The sequence below is a fragment of the Coturnix japonica genome, chromosome 2, assembly GCF_054131305.1.
Source record: "Coturnix japonica strain WE chromosome 2, WE-NBRP24, whole genome shotgun sequence".
Lineage (NCBI taxonomy): Eukaryota > Metazoa > Chordata > Aves > Galliformes > Phasianidae > Coturnix > Coturnix japonica.
Genome location: NC_140664.1, coordinates 118,857,379 through 118,884,461, shown reverse-complemented (window position 1 = coordinate 118,884,461; position 27,083 = coordinate 118,857,379). Strand labels below are relative to the sequence as shown.

Sequence of the window (27,083 nt, the reverse complement as noted above, 5' to 3'; positions counted from 1 at the left end):
GGGTATTTATATATACAATATTTGGATGTCACTTTGGGTTCTCAGAAAATGTCATTAGTGCTAAATACTACTAAATGCTTAACTAAGCGAGTAGGCATGTTTTGTGCCCTGCACACTTTGAAGAAGAAAACGATGACACAACTGTTCCAATTGGCAGCAGAGTTCATAGTGAGCCCAAAAGCAGTGAGGTTGATGTGAAGTGTACAGAAATGTCTGCCAGCATCTGGTGAGCAGAAACTGGAAGTTGAGAAGAAATCACTTTGCATTGCAAAGGTCATTCCACTGACGTTGCCTACGTGAGGTAGCTGTAATTTAATGCAGTTGACCGTCGTGGTGAAAAACACACAGACCTCTGCAAGTCATGAGAAAGTCAGCTATTTTGCCTGTAGCTGTGGTCATATGCTGGAAATTATTCAAACAAAATTTCTTTTTATTTGAAAGTGGAGAAGGGGTTCAGCACAGTAAAAGGGAAATCTGAGCTATTTACAAGGCATGAGACAGCTGGGAAACTCCTAATAGCAAATTGCAGTGTTTTTGCATTTAATCTTGAACTTCATAAAAGAATAATGTGATGTCTTAATTCACACCTAAGATGTGAAAAGCATTCTTTAAATTTTGGGGAAGATTATTGTTATGTACTACTTTTAGTAGACTAAAGATGCAGTATTTAATCCATCTAACTTGCTGTCCTTTGTCATACAACTGTATCAATTTAGAGATTCAGTGTGTATTTTGGGAGGTTTAAGAATTTCCAGTTTCTCCATATGTGTTTTTTCAGCATCGTTCCTGTTTCTCTTCTATTTCATGCTAAAGTAATTGATTTCAGAATAAAGGAGAGGGAATTCAGCAAGTATAACTATTTCATATTTTGCTTACACTCATAATTTAGTAGAGAAAACACAATAGGAACCATTCAGTAGCATGTTTTAACCTTGGCTAATTTTAATGATGCAGTACAAAGAAACTCAAGAAAACTTGTGGCAAATTACATCTATATGTCAGCATCAGCATGCTTCCCTCTCTAAGTCTATATAGCCAAGGTAATATGCAAAATGCTAAAAACATTTGTAATTACTCAGGTTTGTATATGTTGAGGCACCGTGGCTTCAAAGAAATTAAATGAAATTAACTCAAGATGTGGTTTAGCTTAGATAAGTTAGCATCTGATTAGTATATCCTATCCAGTTCAAGGGTATTTTCTTATTAGGAAGGAGGGAACAATCATTATTTGACAGTGGTGGTACTTTTTCTAAGGTCAGGGCTAAGAATACATGTATCTTATTTCAGTTTTGACACAGCATAAAAATACTATTTATCTTCTCCTATGTATATTATGAAATATACATAGCTGCATAATTTCCTGTGTCTTTATATTTATTGAAGACTGGGACAGGGAGAAGTTGCTTGAGGCTTGGATGTCTAATCCAGAGAACTGCTGCCAGCGCTCGGGGGTTCAGATGCCCACTCCCCCTCCAAGTGGGTACAACGCGTGGGATACGCTGCCTTCCCCACGAACTCCCCGCACTACTCGCTCTTCTGTAACTTCCCCTGATGAAATCAGCCCGTCACCGGGAGACATCGAGACAGCTGTGGTAAGTGTATAAATAGATCTGAAACTAACAGGGTGGAAGAGCCTGGATCTAAACATAGCACACCTACATGGACAGGCAAGCCACAGTGTTGTCTCGTTTGGAAAATAAGTTTGCAAAGATACCGAGCCTTTTTCTTTCCAAAAGTGGTGAACAAACAAATTTGCACTTCTAACATTCTATGTAATGGCACAAGTGAATGAGCACATGGCTAATGCCAAGGACACTTTTCACTTAGTCTGACAAAGCAGAAATTTATCCGGATACGATCACATCATTGCATTTGGCTCTTTCAAGCTTCTCATCTCAGACTTCTCAAGATGTTCGCTTTCATTGTATCCATTTTCCTGAATATACTCAATGCTGTGAACCCTGCCTTCTGAAATCTTTTTCCTTGGAAAACAAAATTCTCTTTGTCTACATTTTGAAATGTCAGCCCACTAGTGTACTGTAAGCTTATCATTACTTTTACTATGTGTGGGCTGCATCAAGCAGTTTAGAAGGCTATTGCAAATTTGAAATATGAAAGTGCCTTTCAGTAAAATCAGTGTGGTTCTTTTGGAAGACAGAGTTCTCTTTTTTATAATCCACAGCTGCAACATTATAAAACTTTTGTTCCATGACCTAAGCATTTTTTCTAGAATATTAGATGAAGCCTTGCAAATGGACCGTCCCTAAACCTCATAATAAAATAAAAAAATTGTGTTTCTGCATGTAAACATTTTATTTCTTTAATCATAAAATGTTGAAAAAGAAACTGTCTGGACTAATGTTATCCTACACTTACTTATATTAATAGTGAAATGTTGTGCAGGAACATTTCCTTAATTAAAATGTGTAACTAAAGACTGCATGCCTTCAATCATATGTTGTGTTGTTTTTATTGTCATTTATGGTCCCGCAGTGCATTCTGCATAGTGACTGCAGTTCTAGGGCTGATATATCTAAATTCAAATGCAGATTTATACATTTAGTAATTCTGTTTGTTAAAAATCTTGCAAGAAGCTTTCAAAATAATATGTTTTTCTCTGAAGTCACACATACTGGCAGACAAATGAAAAACAGAAGTAGATAAAATGAAAATACAAGTTATAATCCTTCTTTCAGCTTTTGCATTTACATCTTACTAAAACTGTTCCAGTACATGTTCTATACTTCATATCCTGAACTCACCTTCATTAATTTCCTTATATTAAATACATGTTTTAAACATAATTGAAAGACAAACAAATGTAGTAGACAACAGTTTTGATGCACAGTCAACTTCTAAAATACTTAATTTTGTCAAGACAGTAAGCTGACGTGACTGAAACAACAATATGCTCCTTCATCAAGTTTTACACTTTGAAGGCAGACTTGTTTGGCTGGGTTTGGTTTTGGCTTTAAGACAAGTGTATTTTAAGAGTGACTACAGGCTGATTTGCTTGAAATGCTTCCCTGTGTATGTGTAGAATCTAAAGGATTGAAAGCTGAAGTTAATTTTAATTGAATCTTTGTTCCAGTGGAAAGAAAAGTCTGCTTATAGTCTTTCAAGAACATGAAATCTTCATGTCTAACTGTAAGCAATAAGTAGTATCTCTATTTTTAAAATATTTTCAGAGTAAGGACCTCAATATTCCATATATTATTTTACCACCAGATATTATAGTATCTGGTGATATAAAATTAAGCACAGGTGTGTTCTGATGGAATATTTCTATTTTCATCTATTTATTTTGAGTATAGGCCTCAATGTAATGCTCTCTGTATTAATCTGTTTTTAATACTCAAAACAGTTGCTGCTCTTGCACAACTAAATTGTTCCTTCTTGATTTGGACCCGACTGTTGGAGATGACAGAGGCTACAAAAAGCACTTAGTATTTCCAAACTCCATTAATGGCTGCCTGTGAATCTCATGAAAACTTCAAGGTCCATTTTCCTCAAGAACTGAGATCTCGGCAGTCTGCACAATGAAGCACATACTGAGCTGGAGCACGTGACAGAAGGCACCCCAGAATGTGGTGTATGGATAGGGAGGCATAGAAAAAGAGATATGGAATCTTTCTCATTTCTATTTCTAAACTATTTCTGTAACTTAAATGACTTTTTCTTCTTTCTGGCTGCAGTTAGATTTTTCTCCCTATTGAGCACTTTAAAGTTTTGCTGAGGTTTTCCAGCCCAGTGTGTCCTTTGAATAATGTGCAAAGCTTTAGGGTATTTTTTAATCTGAAGTATTTTTTCATCCACAGTGTGACATTTGTATGTGTAATATATCTGTGTTTGAAGACCCAGTTGATATGCCTTGTGGGCATGACTTCTGCAGAGCATGCTGGGAGGCGTAAGTATATATTTTTTTACATATTTTGATAAACTCATCTTTCCTGTTTTGGAGAGGGAAAGGTGGAGACATTAAACTGCCTGGGCTTCAGGAAGCTGCTGTTTTGATCCTATTGAATATTTCATTGGTCATTCAAAGTGACCATCAGCTGTTTCAGGCCTTCATGTGAATGAATGGGACTACTCTTGATTTGCTCGCTGTGCGTGGTGGTGGCAATGGGCTACATATATACTACATTAAGCATGTGCTTAATTCCATTTCTTAGTTCAGCACACCTACTTGAGGCATCGTAAATCCATTTCCAATCAGAAAAGTTATTAAAATTCTTTCATTGAGAGTTAATAATTGGAGAGTGGCTTTATCTTAACTTCTCAGTTAGTGTAATGCTCTCATTACTGTGTAATTTAAGTCCAAACAGTTGTGCTAGTAAAAAGAAACAACTTAGGAATAATGGTAGCTGCATGCAGTGCCCTTTTATTCATTTCCTCATTCGAGAGATTGTGCTGCACTGTACCACTACAGGATCTCGTTACACAGACATGTCAGCATAGCTAGTCCTACTGCAGATTAGCCCAATTTATATGAACCCATTCTCCTATGGTAACTAGGAACATTTTCTCTTCATGATGTTTTAGAAGGCAAGTTTTTTTAGTTTTCAGAGAATTAATAGTCATGCTCCTGTTGTTTTGTATGTAGTTATGCAGTAATTTAGAAGTTACAAAGAGATCCCTGGCTTGACATAGCACTTCTAATTTGAGGACTGGCCTACACATACCGTGATTTGTGCATGCACTCTGAACTACAGTGCAGTGTCAACCAGGTGTTGATGATGGTATTAGAGAGGGTGGTTCATTGTTCTGAGCCAGACATTTCTATTACATGGGAAGTATTCAGAACTGAGTTACCCCATTTTAAGATGAATCTTAAGACACACAGGTCTCTCTGTCATAACTATTTAAGGACTTCAGATGACTAACTTACAAATACCTGTCCTTCAGATGAGTATTCCTGAGTTCTAGCAATTAAACTAAACAGTGCTGTGAGTTATAGTCCAGTTCTCAGCAGATTTCTGATCTTTTTATGTCCTGCATTTATAGGATTAGGGCCTATAAATGTCTCCATTTAGAATTTGTTTCTGAGAGCAGAATTGCTTTGACTAGCACAGATGAAAAATTAATTGCATATCATTCCTAGATTAATTACACTTATACGTTCCATTTCTTATTTAAGTTAGAAGTAATGCTCCGTTTAATTAAACATTGCATTGGAGCCTCTGAGAAATGGCAAGGATGGAAACTACAAACACACAAGGCTATGCGTAGATGATGGTGCTCACTTCTGAACCATGATAGTGTTCTCTATTTTTTAAATTAAGCTATTCATCTGCAGTCCTTTTGAGGTGACAAGGATAATTCCTATTCCTTGTTTAAAAGTGGATTAATTTGAATATATATGAACCTGGCATAAAGTATTAAGTAGCTTTTTGATTTTTACTGTTTTATTCACAAATACTGACTGACATAATTCTGGCAGATTTTTGAATCTGAAAATTCAAGAGGGTGAAGCTCACAACATCTTTTGCCCAGCATATGATTGTTTCCAGCTTGTGCCTGTAGACATCATTGAAAGTGTGGTTTCCAAGGAGATGGACAAAAGATACCTTCAATTTGACATTAAGGTAAATTGTCAAACTGTTTCTGTACTCTTGAGATGTATTTCTTTTTATTAAAGTACTATACAGCTTCCATCTGAAATGCTGCAGTATATCTGTAACCTTCCCTGTAGGACTTAATAAATTAATATGTACAATTAATTACTGGCTGTCTTGTATGCCATAATATAAATGTTTGGTTACCACTGAGAAAAAAAAGAAAGAATATTGTGGTATTCCTGAAGCGCAGATAAGGTATTTTCACAATGTATTAACTAATGCAGTATTAATAACATTATTTGATCAACCTAATATCTGTAAAAGATTATTTGAATCTTTCATCTGCTAGATTTGTTTGTGTTGGAGGTCTAAAATTTTATACAGTTTTTGGATGTTTTTTATTACCAAGAGGCTATGTCTGTTCATAAGTAGTGCCTATTTCAATCTAAAAATATTAATACAAGTGAATTACTTTTTTTTCCATCCAGTGCTTGATACAATTGCTATGTATGTATATATGTAAAGGGAAACCTTCTGATTCTCCTGTTCGACTATTTGTTTATTTCCATTAAAAATCTTATAGTTCACCTTTTTTCTTTTATACTACATGAAATTGTAAGCTAGATAGTGTGTTATGTTATCAGTGGTGGCGGGACAAGAGAAAGCAGAAAGGGTTTTTTTTTACGTTTACAATGTGTAATAAGTCTCTTTAATAAAGTCTTAAACAGTTTGGAAAAATGAAATATCCAGATCCGATTAGACTTTTTCATCTTCATCTTTAAGTGAGTTGTTATCGACACTGTTTTGAAGGGAAGTATTGAAAGTGCTTTGAAGCTTTCCACCTCCATTTTTTAATAGCAGTTCTATGAAAGAAGACTTGCTACATTAATTTTTAAAAAGCTTGTAGATAATGTCCTGAGATAGTCTAGTTCTGATTTCAAGTTTATTGCAGATGATTATAGTGTGGATTTTGTTTTAATCAATAAGATTTTAATTGTTTTTAACAAGAGTCAGTTCTGTTAATGAGCTTTGCTAGTGCATATAAAGTGGAAATTTAGAGTAAGCCATATCACAAAGGAGCTGACTCGCACATTATATGCATGTAATCATTTGGATCTTAGCCTAAGTCTGGAGTACTGTTTGAATACTTTTAATAATGTTTGTTTGTGTGTTTGTTTTTAATAGAAATTAAATTATTCCTTTTTAATAACTATTTTAAAAAGCCTATCAAAGTAGCTACAGTTGTCATTATGCTTTTTGGCTCTGTTCCTTCAAAGAAAGATTATGATGACAGATTGTTTTATATCAATGATTAAATATGGTCTTCTTTGTTAATTTTATTTTATTTTTTGCTTTTTCTTCAGGCCTTTGTTGAAAATAATCCTGCTATTAAATGGTGTCCTATCCCAGGCTGTGAAAGAGCAGTAAGGCTAACAAGACAAGGATCGAATTCAACAGGATCAGATACGCTTAGCTTCCCTATGCTAAAAGCTCCTGCTGTAGATTGTGGAAAGGGACATCTTTTCTGCTGGTTAGTGCTAGAATGTATCTGTGTCTACACAAATACATAATCACCGCTATTCCGGAGATTAATAACAATTAATAACTGTTGAGGGAGGCAATCTGGGGAGGCTGAACTATCAATTGTCACAACCATTTGGTGTTATTTCCTTTCATCCTGTGCTATCACGGAGTCTATCCAAAATACAACTTTGTTTCGTAAAAAGTTGTAGAATCAATAGGCTCATCACTCAAGTAAAATGGCTTCCCAGGACAAAAACTCTCGGTTTGGGACAAGCTGAGGAAAGAACTTTTGAAAGAAGTTGTTCCAACTTCATTTTGTGCATTGGATGTATATATACTTATGTATATGAATCATTAAAAATCCCGCTTCTGGTTCATACTGGAAGCAGCAAGAGTGAAGCCATTCTGAGGCTTGTTTCCTGCAGGCTCCAGTGGGAAAGGAGGAAGGCTCAGCACAACAGGAACTGTCTCTCAGAGATACATATCTGCCTTTTTTATTCTCAGAAGCTTAGAAATATTGCCAAAAAGACTGAATTATACCAGGGAGCTTAGTATCTTAGTGTCGTCTTCTGTAGTGAATTCAAGCTTGTATTGTAGCAGACTGTCTTAGCTTCAGCTAGGATGGAAATGTTTTCTTCAGACTGTCTGGTATGATGCTGTGTTTTGATTCTAGGAAAGTAGCAAACCTGATAACACAGTGATGTTTATAATTGTTGCTACGCAGTGTTGTACAGAGCTGAGGCCACTGTTATGTAGTGACTGCTATCTTTAAAGCTAGTCGTAACCTCAAGAGAAGCTCATCTCTCCACTCTGTCGTGGAAAGCGCTTTCCATTTCATTTGGAAGCTGATGGAAAGAGTAAAAATTCATAAACAATTAAACAAAATGAAGGTCTTGGATCTTGTTCTAGATTGAAGGCATGAGTGTAGTTGAAAATTAATTATTACAACTGAATTTGTTTAATTCTACATAAAATGCATTTCAGGTATAGCAAACTACCTAGTTTTTGTTTTATAAGAAGTTTAATTTTATCACAAACTGTAGTAAGAATATTTAAAAATAGCAGTATTACTTTTTATCTTCCTGACTTAATGTTTCCATATCTTTTAGCGTGAAGCCATTTCAAAGCAACTGTTCAACTTTAAATAACTATTTATTGTGTATACGTTTTAATTTTCAGGGAGTGTCTTGGTGAAGCACATGAACCTTGTGACTGCCAAACATGGAAGGATTGGCTACAGAAAATATCGGAAATGAAACCAGAAGAACGTAAGTCATACCTATTTTTTATTATTATTTCGTTGTCGTCAAGGAATGTTTAGTTGCATTAATTAAAACCCTACATTAATTGAAAAATGCAGAGGAAGAAAAACAAACCACTGAGTGATGGGCAAGTTCATGCTTTAACTGTGTATGTAGTTATGGTAGACATTTGTAGGAATGGTAGACTGTTATCCTGAAACCATTCCTACCTGTTCCCTCATAAATCTGCATGTGGTTCAGAGAGATGAAACTCTTCTCCCTTCCTTTTACAGCCTTCCTTCTTTTCATTTTCCCCCCCCATTTTTTCCTGAAAATAACATATTTGTTCTAGGCAACTTAAAATCTTTGTCCTAGTCTGCACTTCTGTTTAATTGTGTTCATACAGTTGTTTGTATGCTTCAGCACTATTTAAAGGCAACAGGTAATAACAACAATAAGGTTGACTGTGAATTGCTAGGGAATTATGAAAAATGGCTTCATGTTAAATAACTTCTAGATAGTCAGCCAACAATGTCTGGGTTTACATAGGACAGGCAGAAAAAAAGATATATATATAACGTGTGTGTGTGTATATATATATATATATATATATATATATATATATAGCTAACGTGTATGTGTGTGTGTGTATATATATATATATATGTTAACTCAAATTTAACTATAACTTGATTACAACAATTCAGAGCCTTTCCATTATGTCATAGATTATTCTAGAAAATGTTATAGACTCAAAATGCACCACACTGAGTCAAACAACATCAATTTTTAAATATATTTTTAATAATCTATGTATTGTATATGCTATAGACTACAACATACAGAAGTAATGTGTACATTTTATACATACTTATATATGTATACATATGTCACAAGTATATAAAATGAAGAATTAATATTCAGTCAAGAAATCGGAAAACACGTATCTTTCCTAATCTGATTTTCACAAAAGATTAAACAAGTACAATTTCAACTTCTCTGTTTTCACATGGTCCACATCCTCCTGTCACATTCATGAAGTTGTGGGAGTTAGTGAGGCATATGAAGATGCTGCCAACTGCCTGTGGTTACTAACTAACTCCAAACCATGCGCCAACTGCAAATCTCCAATTCAGAAGAATGAGGGCTGCAACCACATGCAATGTGCGAAGGTAAGAAAGACTTTTCATACAGTTAGTTGTGAAAACATAATTTGGGTTGTGTCATATTTACATTTCAGGAGCACGAAAGTCCAAACATTTTGAAATGTCAGGCCTAAGATCTAATGAATCTGTGTCAAAGCTTAGGTAATTTGCAAATAATGGGTTATGTATTTATAGATGTTTCATATTAAGCGAAGTTTATTTGGCTGGCAAGTGAACAGTTTAATTATCAAGATTTCCTAAACAGCTGACAGTTCTTGGCAATACAGGATGAAACTTAAGGGAACAGAAATCCTTGATAATTTAATCGTGATTAGTAATGTAGAGGAGAATGAATAGAGGGTTGATGCTGGGGCATGTCCTGTTCAGTATATTTACTGATGACCTAAATGAGAGTATTGAACACCCTCAGTAAGTTTGCAGATGGCACCAAGTTGGGAGGAAGTGTTGATCTGCTTGGGGGTAGGAAGGCCCTGTGGAGGGATCTGGACAGGCTGGATAGCTGTGATCAACAAGTTCAGGTGCCAGGTCCTGCACTTTGGCCACAGTGACCCCAGGCAACACTACCAGGCTTGGGGCAGAGTGGCTGGAAGATTGTGTAGAGGAAACAGACCTGGGGGCATTGGTTGATGGTTAGCTAAACATGAGCCATGCCCAAGTGTCCAAGAAGGACACTGAGGCCCTGGAGCTTGTTCAGAGAAGGGCAACAAAGCTGGTGAGGGGTCTGGAGCACAAGTCTTATGGGGAACTGCTGAGGGAACTGGGATTGCCCAGTCTGGAGGAGGCTCAGGGGTGACATTATTGCTCTCATCAGCTACCTAAAGTGAGGTTGTGGTGCAGTGGTAGTCAGCTTCTTCTGCCATGTAACTGGCAATAGGACTAGAGGGAATTGCCTCAGATTGCACCAGGGAAGATTCAGGGTGGATGTTAGGAAATACTTCTTCCTCAAGATTGGTTAAGGTGCTGGTACGGGCTGCCCAGGGAGGTGGTAGAGTCACCATCCCTGGAGGTGTTCAAGAAATCTTTAGACATTGTACTGATGGGCATGGTTTAGTAGGAAACATTTATGATAGGTGGTCGGTTGGATGGGATGATCTTAGAGATCTTTTCCACCTTGGTGCTTCTATGGTTCTATAACATCTTCAGTTACCAGAAGATGGTACTTTTTAAGGAATGAAAAGGTTTAATGAATGCTTTGCTTTATTACATTTTTCTTTTATGTTATTTCTCTATATAGCAACAAAACATAGAAATTTAAATGAAAAACTGTAAGCATTGTTTAAACAGTAGGAATAAAAAGACAGGAAAGAGTAATTCCAAAACAAACTTATTATTGACGGCAGCCAAAAAATTAGTCATGAGTTTGCACTGTGCTACCAAAATAGAATATTTCTTGCCATGAGTTCAGTATCATTTGAGAACACACTCAAAGTAGTTAAAAATGGCATATTTAGAGTACTTTTCTGTATGTTAAAAATGTCTTATATAACTACAGCCAATATCTCTTTGAGGAGGATCATTAAAAGTGAGAAAGTTGCATATATTTGACATAACTGGCTACCAGTAAAATCCTAAGAGGTTTAGCAATGATGATTAGCACGTTCTACTGGAAATGTCGCGGTCCAGATCTTATTTTCTTTATTTTCTTTATATTATCATCACATATTCCGTTTGTGATACAAGCTGAAGATTGGGTGGTTGGTTTCTTTGGTGGTGTTTGTTTGGGGTTGTTTTTTTTTTTTTTTTTTGGAGTAGTTTGCCAACCAAGAGCAGATTCTCCTCCACTTCAGTTTATGCCAGTTTTGCTGTTCTTTTCTTCCCTTTTAAAATGATTTCTAAAGGAGTTCATAAATAACATATTATAAAATAGTGTAATAAGGTGTGTTGCTTGGCACAATTTGAAATTTTACAGGCTGTAAACAGAGTTAAGAGTGTTTGAAATAGTTGTTTGTAGAATAATCGTACTGGTGACAGTGTTGAAACAATTCATATGGGGGATGTAGAATCATAGGATCATTTGGGTTGGAATAGATCCTTATGATCAAGTCCAGCCATCGCATAAAGCTGCCTCATTCACTATCTCCCTGCATGCCACATCTACACCTTTCTTAAATATCTCCAGAGTTATGGATGCTACCACTTCCCTGTACAGCCTTTTCCAACGCCTAACCCCCTTTCCATGAAGAAATTCTTCCACATGTCCAATCTATACCTCCCTTTGCACAGCTTGAGGCTGTTGTCATGTGCCCAGTCAGTTGTCACCTGAGAAGAGGCCAACACCCTCCTCACTGCATCCTTTCTGGTAGTTGTGGAGAGTGATGAGGTCTCTCCTCAGCCTCCTCTTCTCTAGTTTGAACAGCTCTCAGCTGCCCCTCATATATAACTCTTGTTTTGCAGTCCCTTCACCAGTTTAATCACAGTTCTCTGAATGGGTTCCAACAAATCAATGTCCTCCTTGTACTTAGTGCCATGGGCCCAAAACTGATCCCAGTACTCCGGGCCCAGTCTCTAGAGCTGAGTAGCATGGGCCAATCCCTTCCCTGGTCCTGCTAACACCACCACTGATAAAAGCCAGGAGGCCATTGGCTTTCTCAGCCACCTGGACATGCTGCCCGCTCATGTTCAGCCAATGTAACAAAATGTTCAGGATGGCACAAACCCTCCTCAGTTATTTGACAACTGTTGCTGTCACTGAGCTAACCTCAATAGAATAAAAATATGGTTTAAGGCGTGAGAAGACTTCAATCGTTAACCTCTGTGTGAGTATAGATAACTTAATTTAGTACCATTCTGATATGCCAGCTGACAACCACAGTTCTATTCCTCTTTGATGTTGTTCCTTATAAACAGCTTAAACAGTCCCTAAAACAGTCAGCTTCCTTTTGTGATGGAGAAACCTCTACAAACAGAAGCTGCCTCCCCTCAGCCTTATGGGGAGGGAAAGGAATGGTATCCTCAGGATCGTCACAGGGCTCAGATGCAAGGTACAGAGGACACCTCACTTGTCCCTTCCTAAAGTAAGGATCTGTTCCAAAGCTTCAGCCTTTGCTGCAGTAAGTTCTGCTGAAGCCTTCTATGTAGTGAGTAGAGAGTTGCAACTGCTTCTTGTCAGCTAGTTTATACCTTGGTGTAGAGGATACACTTTCGTCATAGAATCACATTTTTGTATTTAAGCAGGCACCGTTCTGTTTTATGAGCCTGGTTTCTAAGGCAACAAGGCTCATGCAGCTCCACTGTCTCTCACTCCCCTAATTCTAGTAGTTTTCTAGCCTTCTGGGTACTTTGAACCAGATACAGGAGGGAGTTCACAGATACTAATTTACTGCAGGTTTCATGACGTGGTAGCTGTATTATGCAGAGACTTAATTTGTACTGCCACCAAGAGAGAGGCTAACATGCCTACTCAGCAGTTATCTGCTCAGTTATTGCCTCTCCTGCTTGGTTCAGGCAGCACATGTCATTTGTAAAACCTAGCCAGTGCAGCCTCATGGATAGCTGATCATAAAGACAGGTAATGCAGAGCTCCAGTTTTGGGTGATGTATCCAAACTCCAAACAGATGGAGTTTTTGAATACTTAATGAGAGTAAGTTATTAGAGAGGGGTCCTGGAACAGTGGGTGAGCATTGAGTTATTGAGGAGGTTTCTGGTGATGTGTGAGATTAGACGATGCATATGGTAGAGTGATAATGAAGGGAGATAATATGGGAGATGTTACATTATTGCAGTAGAACCACATACACATAAATTAATAGGAAATCAAGCTTTAGTAGTTGCAACTTTTAGTTATGTTGTGAGCCTTTCTGAATAGTAGACAGTGCAGTGATAGACACTGAAGACTTCTGTGTACAGCTATTCTTTTACTTAATTCTCAGCACTCATCTTACCATTTCGTAAAAGCAAGCACCTTCAAAAACATGTAGGAACAGAGAAGGTGCAGCACAGTAGCAAGAAGAAATACCTTTGTTTACATTGCTTTTTAGAAGAAAATCAACATCATGGGTGAGACAAAATTAGCAAAAGTATAATGCAGAAATTATAATATGCTTCATTGAATGAAGCCACTACTTAAGAACACATCCGGTATGGACTAGATATTTCTGGAAAGGTTAAACTTACCAAAGAGAGGGAAAATGTGGCTTAATTTATTGAATTCCAGTAATAATATTAACACCTTCTTGGTACTTCACATAAATTTTTGCTTCAGTTTTTCAGGATTTTTCTTTGTTCATCAGTAAAACAGACTAAATGAATAGGATTGACCAAGTCGTAGTCTTCTGCCCATCCATCTATAGCTTCCAGTTATTTCGAAATAACGCAGCTGAGAATTCAGTACTGAGTTGAGAATAATAGTTTGATCTTCTCTGCTGCAGAGAAGCCTGGATAAGACAGGTCTCCTTTAAATGTGTTACCTGTTTTAAAAGCTTTCTACTCAGTAAATGCAGAAGATTTCAATTAATTTGAAATCGTTCCTGAAAGTTTGTGTCCTATTTTTACTTGCTTGCTTTAGTAGTTGCTACTACTATTTTGCATCTTGAATGTCCCATGACCAAAATATTGGTAATCACATTTTTTTTAATTGCTATTAGGAAACAAGAGAAGAAATGTGTATTGCTGAGCTGTTCAGCCTGTTCAGCATTGTCCTTGTGATAGGACAAGATGAAATAATGTCAAACTACAAGAGAGGAGTTTTAGACTGGAAGGAAGAAGCATTTTATAATAAGGATGGCGAGGCACTAAAACAGGATGCTCAGAGAGGTGGTGGATGCCCCATCCTCCAACCTTGGAGACATTCAAGGTCAGGCTGGACAGGGCACTGAGTGCCTGATCTAGCTGTAGGTGACCTTGCTTATCACAGGAGATTTGGACCAGAGGACCATTAAAACTTCCTTCCAACTCAAATGGTTCAATGATTGTAGAATTAGTGAAGACACAGCTTTCACTTAAGCTTTCTGTTTTCTTTAGGCGTATGTTTTTTGTTATTTCTTAGATGAAGTTAGTTGGGCACTTTTAAGGTTTTGCATGTTCTTTCTACATTGCAGCAAATATTAATGAATAGTATTTCTCTCACATTCACTGCACTACAAAGGTACAAAGGTTGCAGCTGAGAACCGATTTCAGAAGCACATCTCTTGAATTACTGGTATTGGTGACTGTGCAAACAGACTGGTATCGTGTGAGAAACTGTTCTTCTCTATCTGGAGAATAATCAGGATTCTGAAAAACTTCTCCAAACTGGAAAGAACAACAAAAGAAAATGCAGATAAGATCTGCATAAGATCTGTAGAAGAATTGCATTTACATAACTGAAGTATTTTGAGTGCTTTGCAGTTAAAGTCACACTCACATGTAAACTATTAGTTTCATTTTATTGACTGAGAAATTAAACTTTCTGATAATTCCACTTTTTGAGTTTTGTTAATATTCACCCTTTCTCATTAACAGATTCAGCGTTACTGTTAAAAAAGAAAAGAAAAAAAAACAAACAACAAAAAACAGATCTAATGAGCTCATCATTTGATTTATTTCATACACTCCCAGCTTAACTTGTAGCTTCTACATAATCTTGTGATTCGGTGAACAAAAATTCTAACTCCCATGATTTGTTAACCAAGATCCTCTACAATACATGAGAGGCTCCACAACGCTTCAGTTTAGACCACAAGTATGACGGTCTCAGAATGGTGCTAGTTTTTCTTAACTGTGTACCTACAATGTATCAGCTTCTTTCTTTTTGTCCTGTTGTTTTTGTTTTCTCTGAAGTGCAAGTATGACTTTTGCTGGATATGCTTAGAAGAATGGAAGAAGCACAGCTCTTCTACAGGAGGATATTACAGATGTACTCGCTATGAGGTTATTCAGCACGTAGAAGAACAGTCCAAAGAGATGACAGTAGAGGTAACAAAAATGTCTGCTTACATAGTAGTACTAAGGCTGCAATTATGTGTTTAGGGTAAGTTCAATCAAAATTCTAACCAACCGAAGTTTTAAATGAGAAAATATAATGTTAAATATAACCAAAAGACAGAAAGGAAACACTGCTTATTTGTGGATAGAAACATAAGATTTAGTTCATTTGTCTTTGCTAACAGCCACTGGTTGACTCTAGACTAGTTAATTTACTTTCCTGTGTCATAGTTTCCTTTTCTGAAATGGGTGTTCTGGTACTTTAGCTTCTGTGCATTTCAGAAGACATGTTTTAATTTTGGCATTTGAAAAGTCTGCTTAAAAATAGTATGCACACAGTACATTGACTCTAGCTAGAGTATTTTCAGGCTTGGGCATTGAGAACTTACATCTGTCTCTTTGTGCATAGCACTTGTCAGCACTGTGTATAATGCTTCACATTTGGTGGGAGTATAAACAGTTATGAGATTGTATTCCACAATGATAGTTAAATTAAACCATTAGATTTGTCTTGATTTGTATTCTTCTTTTCCAGGCTGAAAAAAAGCACAGGAGATTTCAAGAACTGGATAGGTTTATGCACTATTACACAAGGTTTAAGAACCACGAACTTAGTTACCAGGTATGGGACAAACCATATTTACACATTCTTGTTTACATTTCATTCATTAATATATATATATACTCTATTGTATTTTATTTGTTTTCTTGTTCTAGTTAGAACAGCGCCTTCTAAAAACAGCCAAAGAAAAGATGGAGCAGCTGAGTAAAGCTCTCAGTGGAAGTAAGTAGAGTTTGTTAGCATTTGCTGTGAACTGTGAATTTGATTTGAAATCAAATGTGTTATGGCTAAACCTTTTAGTTTGAATAGAGCTCACATCAGTCTGTTGTGCAATGATCCCTCCAGAACTAGAATTCATAAGCAATGGATGATAGCTAAATGTACAGTAAATCTTACATATTCCAAACACACAGAGAAAACAGCATTAGTAAGAGAGAAGCTAATATTCTGTGCTCACTTCTTACAGTAAGAGGACTGTGTATTCATTGAGAAGCTGCTGCTGTGCTGCAGCAGTTTAGCTGATGTGCACATTTTTGGTGGAAAACTCTTACGCTAAAAGAAACGCTGACATCAGCAGGAGAATATTCTCACAGTGTTTTATCATCTTACAGCTGAGGGAGGCTGTCCTGATACCACATTCATTGAAGATGCAGTACAGGAGCTTCTAAAAACTCGCCGCATTCTCAAGTGTTCTTATCCATATGGATTCTTTTTGGAGCCTAAAAGCACAAAGAAAGAAATATTTGAACTTATGCAGGTAATGCATGCATATAGCTTGCTTTTTTATTGTCACGTTTTTGGTAGTATTAGTTATCAGTGTTATTTATTTTTGTAATGCAAAACTGATACTTCATATTTGTAACCAAGTCTGAAAATGGAATGGATTTTTAACACTATGACACAGTGGCATTTAGTTCAATTTTAAAGTGAATGAGAAACAACACTTTACTGCAGAACCAAAGAGAAAGGACAGGTGGAAAGGGAAAAAAAAAGAAAAAGAAAGATAATTACTGCTGTTAACCAACTTCCTTTTAGCTAAATTGTAATTTTGAGCAAGCTTTGTAGCCCAAATCCAGAAGCAGCCCTCTCCAAAAAGTAGCAAGTAGAAACATTTGCTTCAGTGCTTTCCATACTGCAGAGGAGGCTTGGACAAGGGGAAGGGGCTAATTTGTGGTGGGGTGGAGCTTCTATAAGTTGTTTTATACTTGTGTATTTCCTAGTTCCTATCTTGTGTGATGATATGTATGATGAGTGAGTGGAGGCAACGCTGGAATAGTATGTGGGTAGCAATGACATCAGCTGCAGGGGCTGCTGCCTGCTTTCCTTTCCTTGAAGATCCCCAAAGATGTTCAGTGTGTGTATGTGTGTAGGGAAGCCCTGCTGCAAGCTGGAGGAGAGGAACATTTAGGTGAATAAAAGCCTAGGCAAGACATTTGGAGACCCCAAATGGTTTGTTACACTTGGAATAACTAGGAAACTGAAAGTCAGAGAGCAGGAATTTGAGTGTGTTGCTGCACGTATCAGTTAGTATTGGAGCCAGGGCACAAATGACTGTGGACAAGCTGAGGCAGGTGATAAAATTTCAGTCCTTACAGAGCAGGCTTCCAGGCATGCACTGACAACTCTGGTCTTGCTTAGTCATTCTCCACCTCAGGGTCTTTAGTCAAGACTGTTGTTTCAAACAAGATAGTGAACACCAAATTAAGAGATGATTCTTGTCTCTAGTAAGTTTAAAGAAAGAGCAGACAGGCAGAAAAAAAACACAAACAGGTCATCTTGTTAAGCAAGCTGTAATTTTTATAGCTTTAATAATTACATGAGAGCTGGTGTTTCAGAGGACTGATGAGGCTCCTATCTGTACGGTATTTTCAGAAGAATGGAAATCATTCCATTCAGTGTTTATGGTGTAGAGCTCTGCCTGATTTCCATTTCATTTTATTCTGTGTTCATTAACCATTGCAGACAGACCTGGAAATGGTCACTGAAGACCTTGCACAGAAAGTAAACAGGCCTTACCTTCGGACTCCTCGCCATAAAATCATCCGTGCAGCTTGTCTTGTGCAGCAGAAGCGGCAGGAATTCTTAGCCTCTGTGGCCCGCGGTGTTGCCCCTGCAGACTCACCAGAAGCACCCAGGCGCAGGTAAACCAAGCAAAATACTGTGCGACTCAAAAGAGTTCATTTGGTAACTGTCAAAGTGAGGTAAAGTGGAGCTGATAGAATTGGTGGCCATAGATCACCAGATAGTTACATGTTCTTTGTCATTTGATCACAGACTCAAATGAACGTATGCTGTTAATCAGACTCTGTTTGTTGATGAAACTGCAGATGAGAAACCTCTGCTGGCTTTTAAAATTGCATCAAAAGCTAAATGCAGTAAATGTCCTTGAGTGCTGGGGCTGTGATAATCAGTGGGGTTTTCTTTCCCTTCTTAGTATTTATATTGCAATTTCATGGTTTTCTAAATGAGTTGCAAGGTAAGGATTAAAGTAGAAGATTTAAGAGTGGTAGAGTTGCACTGTTTATATGTTGATAGGTTTTGAAGTTACGTTGTTCATACTTTGTTCCAACCCTAAACTTTATTTCTCTTAACTTTATAGCTTTGCTGGTGGAACGTGGGACTGGGAGTATTTGGGATTTGCTTCCCCTGAGGTAAACTATTTCCTCTTACATATTTAAATTAGTTCTGCATATTCTAGAAACACAGGTATGATTGTGGTCTGCATGAAGAGCTTCCTTATTTTGATACAAAGCATCTCAAGTTGTTTTAAGCTTACCATTTTATTTATTTCACAATAGAAGGAAATATATATATAATACCTAACTGTCCAGTGGCACTAATGCAACTATAGTCATTTAAGATTACATAGTTTTCCAAGTATGTAACCAGTTTTAGAATAAACTGGTTTCTATGTGTTGGAAAGCCTTAAATGACAAAATAAATAATACATGCATAGATTACTTTTCAATGCAACATTATTTCAGCAGAATTTGGCAAAGTTTAAGAAATGTCCATCCCTTCTTTAACAACTCAACAAAAACTTACAGGCATATACCCAAATATTGTTAACCATTTGAAGCGTTTCTTTTCATTTTTATATATTAAAGCAGGATGGAAATTGCTTAAATGAGATGATCTTACAGTATTTAACCGAGAATGAAAACAACATTTTTTAAATGAATATTTCACTATCCACATATGGGAAAAGAGTATATAATTTTCAAGACTACACTAAAACGAGAAGCTTCCTATAAAGCTTGCCCTTAGTATCTTAATTTTATTTTATATTTTGAGAACATTAGATTAAAGCATTAAGTTAGGAAGGAAGCTTCATCTCCACATTTCCTTGCTGCTGTTTACTTTTTGATAGTCATTTTAAAGCATCCTGGAAAACTCCATGTACTTTTTTCTATATATTTCCTTTGCTATTGTTGTTGGTGAGCATCATGCTGGTGAGAAAATAGCTTGCTTCTCTACAAAACATCAACTTGCTTCTCCTGTCTAGTTCCTTTACTCCTTTCCTTTGAAATAACTCCATGTTTTAAAATACCAAACTCATTGTGATGGTATTTTATTGTTAGTGGAACTGGTTATGAGAAGAAGCTGGTAAGCACTATGTTGATAAGCTGTTTAGCAGCAGGCGCCATTGCAGTCATGCTTAGATGATAGCCTGTAAGATTTTGATTTGCCTAGATGTGGCACTGCGTTATGCAAGTTGGCTTCTTCGCTACATAGAGATGAAGGATACTTGCAACCACCTATGCTAAATGAATTTAGTAGAATTTATATTGGTCATCTTTGATTATTTTAGTGATTTTTTCAATACAAAACTTCTGATGTAGAGCTGTACTTTCACAAGAAGATCTGTGCATAACATGTTATCACAGAAAATAAAATCTTAGTGGGTTTAGCAAAGAATGCTGATTGTTGAATGTCCTTGTGTGAAACAGTGATGGTTCTACCCAACAAAATAAAAGTGATCACTTCGCGCTACTCCTTATCTGATTCATAGTGATACAGTTATGTATGTTGATATATAACTCATTTATATTGTTTGATATCAGAATTTCATTTTCTGTTCTTTTGGGGCTGCCTTCTAATTAAGGAGACACAGCACTCCTTAGCAACTGGAAGGATAGCTTAGAAAAGAATCACTTCATGCTTGCCCTGTTTATTATTCTGTCCCATAACAAGTACCTACTGTTATCCACTGCTCAAAACAGATTATTGGCCTAAATGGACCTTTCATGTGATTAGTTACAGTTATTTTTATGTTCTTACAATTTTCATGGAACTTCTTACATAGATAAAAATCTTCCTACACTGATCATTTCATGACAGTTCTTTTTAGCTTGTATATGTCATCATGAATAAGATCTTGACCTAGATCACTTAATGGAAATACAACATAACATTACAACACCATCAAAATTAACAAGATCTTTGTGTAGGAGACTTGATACTTGTTGATTTAGAGACTTTAGATGTTGAGATATTCTAGGATGCAGACGAAATGAAAGAAAGCAGCATTAATGGTAACGCTATCTTTAAGAAATCATTTGGTCAAAGGAAACCTTTGGATTGCAGATTTCCCAAGATAGATCTTAGGGAAGAAGGAACAGTGTTCCTTTCTGAAGAGAAAGCTACTACCCGTGTGCCTGATTTTATTCCCCTGTGAAAATAAATGACTGCGATTAATGAAACACTGTATCTACATGGTCAAGTACTGGCCAAAAAAAATCCAGAAATATTGGTTTAAGCAGAAAATTGGCCTCTCAGTATTAGCAGAGGAATTTACATGAATATGGTAATAAAGATAAGTAACCCTTGGGATCTTAGTGTAATATAGTCAGAAATGAATTTCTGCCGTAGATATTAAGTCATTGGTAAATACATACAGCATGAGAAATTATAGTCTGCAGCAGCTCAGATACGTGGGGTGTGGCTTATTATCAGCTCAGATTAGGCAACAGTAGGAGATTTGTAATTCATGGAATAAAAACCCATCAATAAAGCCATGACGGTTGCTCAATGTGAGAGTGTCAGCTGTGGCTGTTCCTGAGCCTTGAGCCTGGGAAAAAAAAAAATACCAAGTACCCACATGTACCAGCTGGCTTTCTCTGTTTTTCCAAGGATGTATTCTATCGACCATTGCTGGCAACAGGACCCAGACATGACCTATTGGTCTAACTCACATTAATTGCTTTAATGTTCTAAAATCACTAGGCATATGTTTACAAAGAACGTGTGTGTGTGTGTGTAAAGTTTGGCATTGAGGTTTTTAAATGCAAAAAGCGTACCTGGAATTCATTAAAAAGGAAGATTGCAAGTATTAAAATGTTGGCAATGCCTCAAGTATTTTTATTTGCTAATCCATTATTTTATAGGTTTAGGATTACCTGGTGATTGCTTTTTGGCTTTGGTTCTTATGATGCATGATGCAACCTGCAATTTACGTTTCTTAAACCAGGTGATTTTATAATAAAACTATAAAATCACACATTTTTAATAAAAATGTGTTGCTTGTTGCATCAGAAAATATTACTGCATGCTGCCCTGTATTTTGTAACCTTTGGTTTATGCAGGAATATGCTGAATTTCAGTATCGGAGGAGGCACAGGCAGCGTCGACGTGGAGACATGCACAGTCTGCTGAGCAATACTCCAGATCCTGATGACCCCAGTGAGAGTACATTAGGTACGCTCCTGCCTGGGGCTGTTTATTCTCTCTTGCAGCTTCAGAAGTTGCTAGTAGCAACCACAGTGTTTGTTCTTTTTTGGATGTGCTTTAAATGAGTTTCAGATATATTGTTATGTTTTACAGAATGCGACATTAAGCCTTATTCTTGCACTTTAGTATGCAATTTCAGAAGAGCTGCTGACTTTAATTGTGGCTGTTGCACTCTTTAAAGAGTTATGCATTGATACTCCCTGTAACAAGTCTTATCTGTATACCAGCTTTTTTAATGCAAATTAAAAGGACCAGTTGTACTTAGAGTCTAGACAAGATTTCCTCTGCTACGGGATTGCTGGATGATAGCCATAAGACTGTATTACAAAACCCTGCTCAGAAACTCCTGCATTGGCCAAGTACTGGAGACAAGTTGGCATGAGCTACGACTGCCAGCACGCTGGCTGTCCCAGGCAGAGCTGTGGCTAGCAGTGAAGTAAGGTCACTGTCACTTGGCTCTCTGTGCTGTCTGTGTCCTGCCAGGAGCTTTTGCAAAGGCACAAAAATAGCTCCAATCCAAATGCTCTTATGATTCTGTTTCTTTGGAGCTTCCAGGTGTGTGCTTCACTTCGGAGCCAGGATGCAAAATTCTCATCTCTGTGTCTTACGAGTTTAAGCCCCATAGCTTTTATTTTATAAACAAAAGGAAAAATTAACAAATATGATCTTTATTTTAGAAACAGGAAAAAGAATTCTGGTGAACTTTGGTCTTTTGCTATTGCAAGTAAAATGCAAAACTATCTTACTAGTTTGAGAACTAGAATTTGACTAAACACTTGGATATTTTAGTGACAAACAGTGCGCACTTATATGGAAGAGAATTAGCTTGTCTACTGTGATTCCCTTTGAGTTTTGAAGTGGAAAATTCCATTTTTCTAATTCAGAATAGTTATTTTTATTATAATTTTTTTGAAACAGTATTTTATTCCGATTTTTTGTTGGCTGTCTTAAGTGGACAGTGATGTTAGTGATTGCTGACATATACACTAACAGCTCTGCTCTTAACTGTGCTGCAGTGTTACAATAAAAATTAATGTAGTGTTAGCATTATAGATGAGTTGTTGATGAGTTGATGAGAACAGAGAAGTGGGATAACACCAGCTTTAAGCCACCTGCAAATGAATTCCATGCTGTGTCCTTTGCTTAAAATTAATTGCAAGCTCTAAATCACACTGAATTTCTAGAGCGTCTTTCAGGCCAGTGTCTAACTAATAGCAGAAAGACACTGAAAATTGGGTATTAGTGAGGACATGCAGAGTGTCAAAGAAAGAGGCAAAAGGACAAAACCAAACCCATTTCTTGGGGTTGAATGCATGCTGGCAAAAGTTTCCAGAAAGAATTGTGTAGACAGATTATGATGGGTGGCAGGTTGAGAAAGAATACAGAATACAGGTTGGACACAGAGGCAATGTGCAGTAATTTCCAGGACTTTCCATAATTCATGTACATGTCTTGGAAGCATTTTGCCTCCCCCCCCCGCACCAGTGAGCTTATGCTACTGACAACATAGCACATTCTTTCAGAGAGCGAAAGAATGCTATTGAGAGTAGAAAGGCACAAATGAAACAGACAGCATTGTTTGTCTCCATATAGGAGTTGGTGTAAAATGACTTGTTTGGGATAATTCAGTTTAGTGTGAATAAAAGATTGGAATTACACAGCTAGAACCCAAAAGGAAGGCAAGAGATTCTGTCAGTAAATAATGGTGAAGGCATTCTGGCTTGTTCTTCAAATATATTTGTTTGAATTGCCCATACAGACACTCAGGAAGGTGGCAGTAGCAGAAGACATGGCACTTCCATGGTGAGTTCAGCTTCTATGGGTATTCTGCACAGCTCTTCGCTTCATGACTATACCCCTGTCAGTCGCTCTGAAAACCAGGACTCTCTGCAGGTATCTCCCCTAATCTCTTCTCCATTCCCTCTCTTTTGCTTGCCCCCTTCTGCTCTGCTTTTCTGTGTCATTTTGTCTCTGCAAATTTTCTTAATTCTTCAAAGAGAAAGGGAGAATCTAAGGACAACAGCTTATACATTATAACTGGTAAGAATTGTTAAATTATTGTTATTGCAACAATAATTGGCTTTTACTTTGTTGGCAACTGTGTCGGTAAAAACGGTTCTGATAAATCACATGTCAGTTAATTGTAGATTTGAGACCAAATCACTTTTAGTCCAAAATGTGTTTCAAGATGAAAGTCTTATTCTGAAAGCAACCTTGCGTATTTCCACAGGCCCTGAGTTCTTTGGATGAAGATGACCCAAACATCCTGCTAGCGATTCAGTTATCATTACAAGAATCTGGCTTAGCCATAGACGAAGAAACTAGAGACTTTCTGAATAACGAGGCATCTTTAGGAGCAATAGGTACCTCTTTACCTACAAGGTTGGACTCTGCTCCCATCAGTATAGATAACCCAAGAGCCGCTCTGAGCAGCTCTGAGCTGTTAGAACTCGGTGACAGCCTGATGAGACTAGGGGCAGGCAGCGATCCCTTTTCAGCTGACCGCCTTCATTCACACGCCTGCGGCGATACCAGAGGTGGATTATACTCAACGTCTAGTGATGCTGATTCCAGTAGTCAAGATCCCAATACCAATGAAAACCTTCTTGGAAATATTATGGCCTGGTTTCATGACATGAATCCACAGAGTATTGCTCTGATCCCTTCAACAAGTACAGAAACGGATGAGGATTCACACCAACCCAGTACTGAAGATGGGTCAGCGGGGCAGGCAAACGTTAGAGACACAGGGTTGGAGCTTCAGGAAGAGCACGCGCTGTTTGAGGATGCACTCAAAAGCGAAGGCAGAGGAATGCAAACAGAGGAGAGCACTTCTGAAGAAAACATTATTCCAGGTGAAACAGTTTCACAGGGTGGTGATAACACCAGGGAAGTAACAGGCACCCTGGATGCTTCAGGGGGTGCTTCAAATCAGACTCCTCAGACCTCAAGCGAATGGATTGAACGTGTGCATCTGGTATGAACAAAAACTAAATCCGGAGTAAACGAGTGGCGGTGACAGATGGTACAGTATGTGGAGTAAGCGTTACGGAGGCTTTGATCCACACCATTACAGCTCAGTTGTAACCACTGACGTAACAACGGATATTTAGAGGTTCTCTTGAATTGTAGTTCTTTGTAATAATGTGAACCTTTCGAGGAATATCCTTTGCATTTAATTTGGTAGTACTTGCCTCTTTGCTCTCAAGAAAATGGAATAAGTAGGTTGTATTCCACATTCCTAATACAATGCGGCATCTGTTTAGCCTTAGGTTGATGATCCTTGACTTCAAAGTTCGGATTAAAGGCTTACACTGATTATTTTGGTTGTTTTTCCTAAGAAATAGTTTATTCCATTTTTTTGAGTTCACCAAAATAACACTTAGCAATTTATTTGGGGTTTTTGTTTTGTTTTCCATAACCTTTCCTTACTCATTGGTCGTTTTTGTTAGCAGTGTGAAATGAGGTATTTAATGCTTCTCTTTAGTACTGCTCCAGAAACAAGTTTTAGGGGATATTCCTTCACATTATAATCAAAGATTTTTTCATGTCTATTTACAGTCCAAACGTGCCAAACTGTGAATAGTTAGCTGGCAGTAGCCTGATCAAACAGGGCAGTGTTACTCTATCAAACTAATCCCACAATTCTTAGCAGTGAAAGAAACCACTGGGTAGCATTGCTTCTCTAAATTTAACTGGCATGTGTTGCCATGGTGACTGCATTTAATCAAATGTAGCCGGTATCTTAAGTTAATAAAACCTAATGCTGCTGTTAAACAGTTATTTTAAATATTAAAATACAGTCAGTTAGCAACAGCTATGCTGTATTTTAAGAGACACTTTAATGGAAGTGCAATCATAGTTCTTTGTTTTCATAATTCTACAAAGCATTCTATGCACTAATAGTGCGATTACTTTTAACGATAACATTTTATAAAAATATAGGAATACAGGATTTTCATATATTAGCCAGTCCCACAGTTAAAGTTCAGATAACAGATTCTGCTCAACATGTTACGGTGCCTTTGCCAAACCCAACTGGATAGTTGCCACAGTTAAACAAGTAATTCAGTTTCAGTGTCTGTTCTGGAGTAACTATGCTATTAATTGCAAAGACCTCCATACAACCACCCATGGCCTTGCCTTTACAGTAAATAACTAAATGTTTAATCAGTGTTTTTGCATAAACAAAACACTGCTAGGTATTTGTCCAATTGCACAATATTCATTTGCTGTGTGATTACTGTTTAGTGTTAAAAAACACACACAAAAAAAACCCTCTTCCTAGTCGTTGTACCGTGAAAAATACTGGTTTTAGATTTGCTTAAAAGCATCAATCTACAGTTAGTGAGATACAATGGTACAGTATGTAATTACAACTAGAGTAAGTTGTTGAAATGGCTGTTTTAATTACATATAATCAAACCTTTTCATAACACGAGCAAATTACATACACTCCATTTTAAGTTTTGCTTAACTGTTACCAGAAATTTCTTGATATGATATAAAAGTTTATTACTACTGAGTGTGTATAGGCAAGTGTCATGATAGCAAAGTTTATGTATTGATTACTGTGAGTTCAAGTGAGTGTTCTGAATTCATGCAAATCCTGCTTTTGAACCTTGCAGTCACAGGGTTCGTATAAGTACAAAAGGAAGTAAGAATATTTTACCCTTACCCCTTAAGAGCCTAGATCATTTTGCAAGCATCTTTAGAGAGAATGGAATAGAGTAGTCTCAACTTGTTTACCAGCTTTTCCTCTAGCTGCCCCTTTCCTGACATAATCATTAACTTTTGGACATCTTTGCAAAATACCTATTTAAAATCGTTCTACGTTACAAAATCCTTCAACTAAAGCAGTTCTTTGTGAACTATCAACACGAATTGGTCTGAAAGTTGTTTAGCTCACATCGCTTCCTTGAATTTCTGGGTAGGAAGACTCTCACAAAAGATTGTGTGTATTGCGTTGGGATGTCTTGCAAAGCTACAGTAAGATACGTAAGAGTGCTCTCTGTGAAGATAGTGGAGTTTGTGGGTTCTGGTTTTTGTAATTTGGTTAGGTTGTGCAGTATATTCATTGTTTCTGTGTTACTCTTACGAGCATGAAATTAGCCTATTAAATTTGTATTTTCTTGGTACTTATTTTAACACCATAGTCATTGACTTTACAATTCAGAATAAAGTTTGGCAAGACTATTTTGTAAACCTGTTAATTTTATAATGTAAAAAATTACTCTAACCTTGAATTGTTATTTGCACTTTCATAGTCTATACTTGATACATTCCCACTTTATATACAAGTAGGATACTACAACCATGTAGATGTTTGGCCAAATGAATGCTGTTAATAATATGTAAAATTCTTTGATTAAACATTTATTACTTAAACTAATTCCGTTC

The 27,083-nt window shown here is 37.1% G+C and overlaps 1 protein-coding gene across 6 annotated transcripts in view; it reads left to right on the top strand.

Moving 5' to 3' along the window:
• The window catches only part of ANKIB1 (ankyrin repeat and IBR domain containing 1), a 77,258-nt gene extending 50,183 nt beyond the window's left edge, over window positions 1-27,075 (top strand). For 2 of the 6 annotated variants that reach the window (XM_085540580.1, XM_015853348.3), the window contains exons 6-20: window positions 1,384-1,592; window positions 3,819-3,907; window positions 5,441-5,585; window positions 6,923-7,089; window positions 8,262-8,350; window positions 9,365-9,495; window positions 15,248-15,382; window positions 15,927-16,013; window positions 16,109-16,175; window positions 16,565-16,710; window positions 17,916-18,094; window positions 18,553-18,604; window positions 21,539-21,650; window positions 23,443-23,486; window positions 23,914-27,075. In XM_085540580.1, coding sequence (XP_085396706.1) covers window positions 1,384-1,592; window positions 3,819-3,907; window positions 5,441-5,585; window positions 6,923-7,089; window positions 8,262-8,350; window positions 9,365-9,495; window positions 15,248-15,382; window positions 15,927-16,013; window positions 16,109-16,175; window positions 16,565-16,710; window positions 17,916-18,094; window positions 18,553-18,604; window positions 21,539-21,650; window positions 23,443-23,486; window positions 23,914-24,666 — 2,405 coding nt within the window. In that variant the 3' untranslated portion in view covers window positions 24,667-27,075. Of the gene's footprint in view, window positions 1-1,383; window positions 1,593-3,818; window positions 3,908-5,440; window positions 5,586-6,922; window positions 7,090-8,261; window positions 8,351-9,364; window positions 9,496-15,247; window positions 15,383-15,926; window positions 16,014-16,108; window positions 16,176-16,564; window positions 16,711-17,915; window positions 18,095-18,552; window positions 18,605-21,538; window positions 21,651-23,442; window positions 23,577-23,913 lie in introns of all 6 variants that reach the window. The other 4 variants (XM_015853346.3, XM_015853344.3, XM_085540581.1 and 1 more) reach the window with 3 other exon arrangements.
• The last annotated feature ends 8 nt before the right edge of the window (window positions 27,076-27,083 follow it).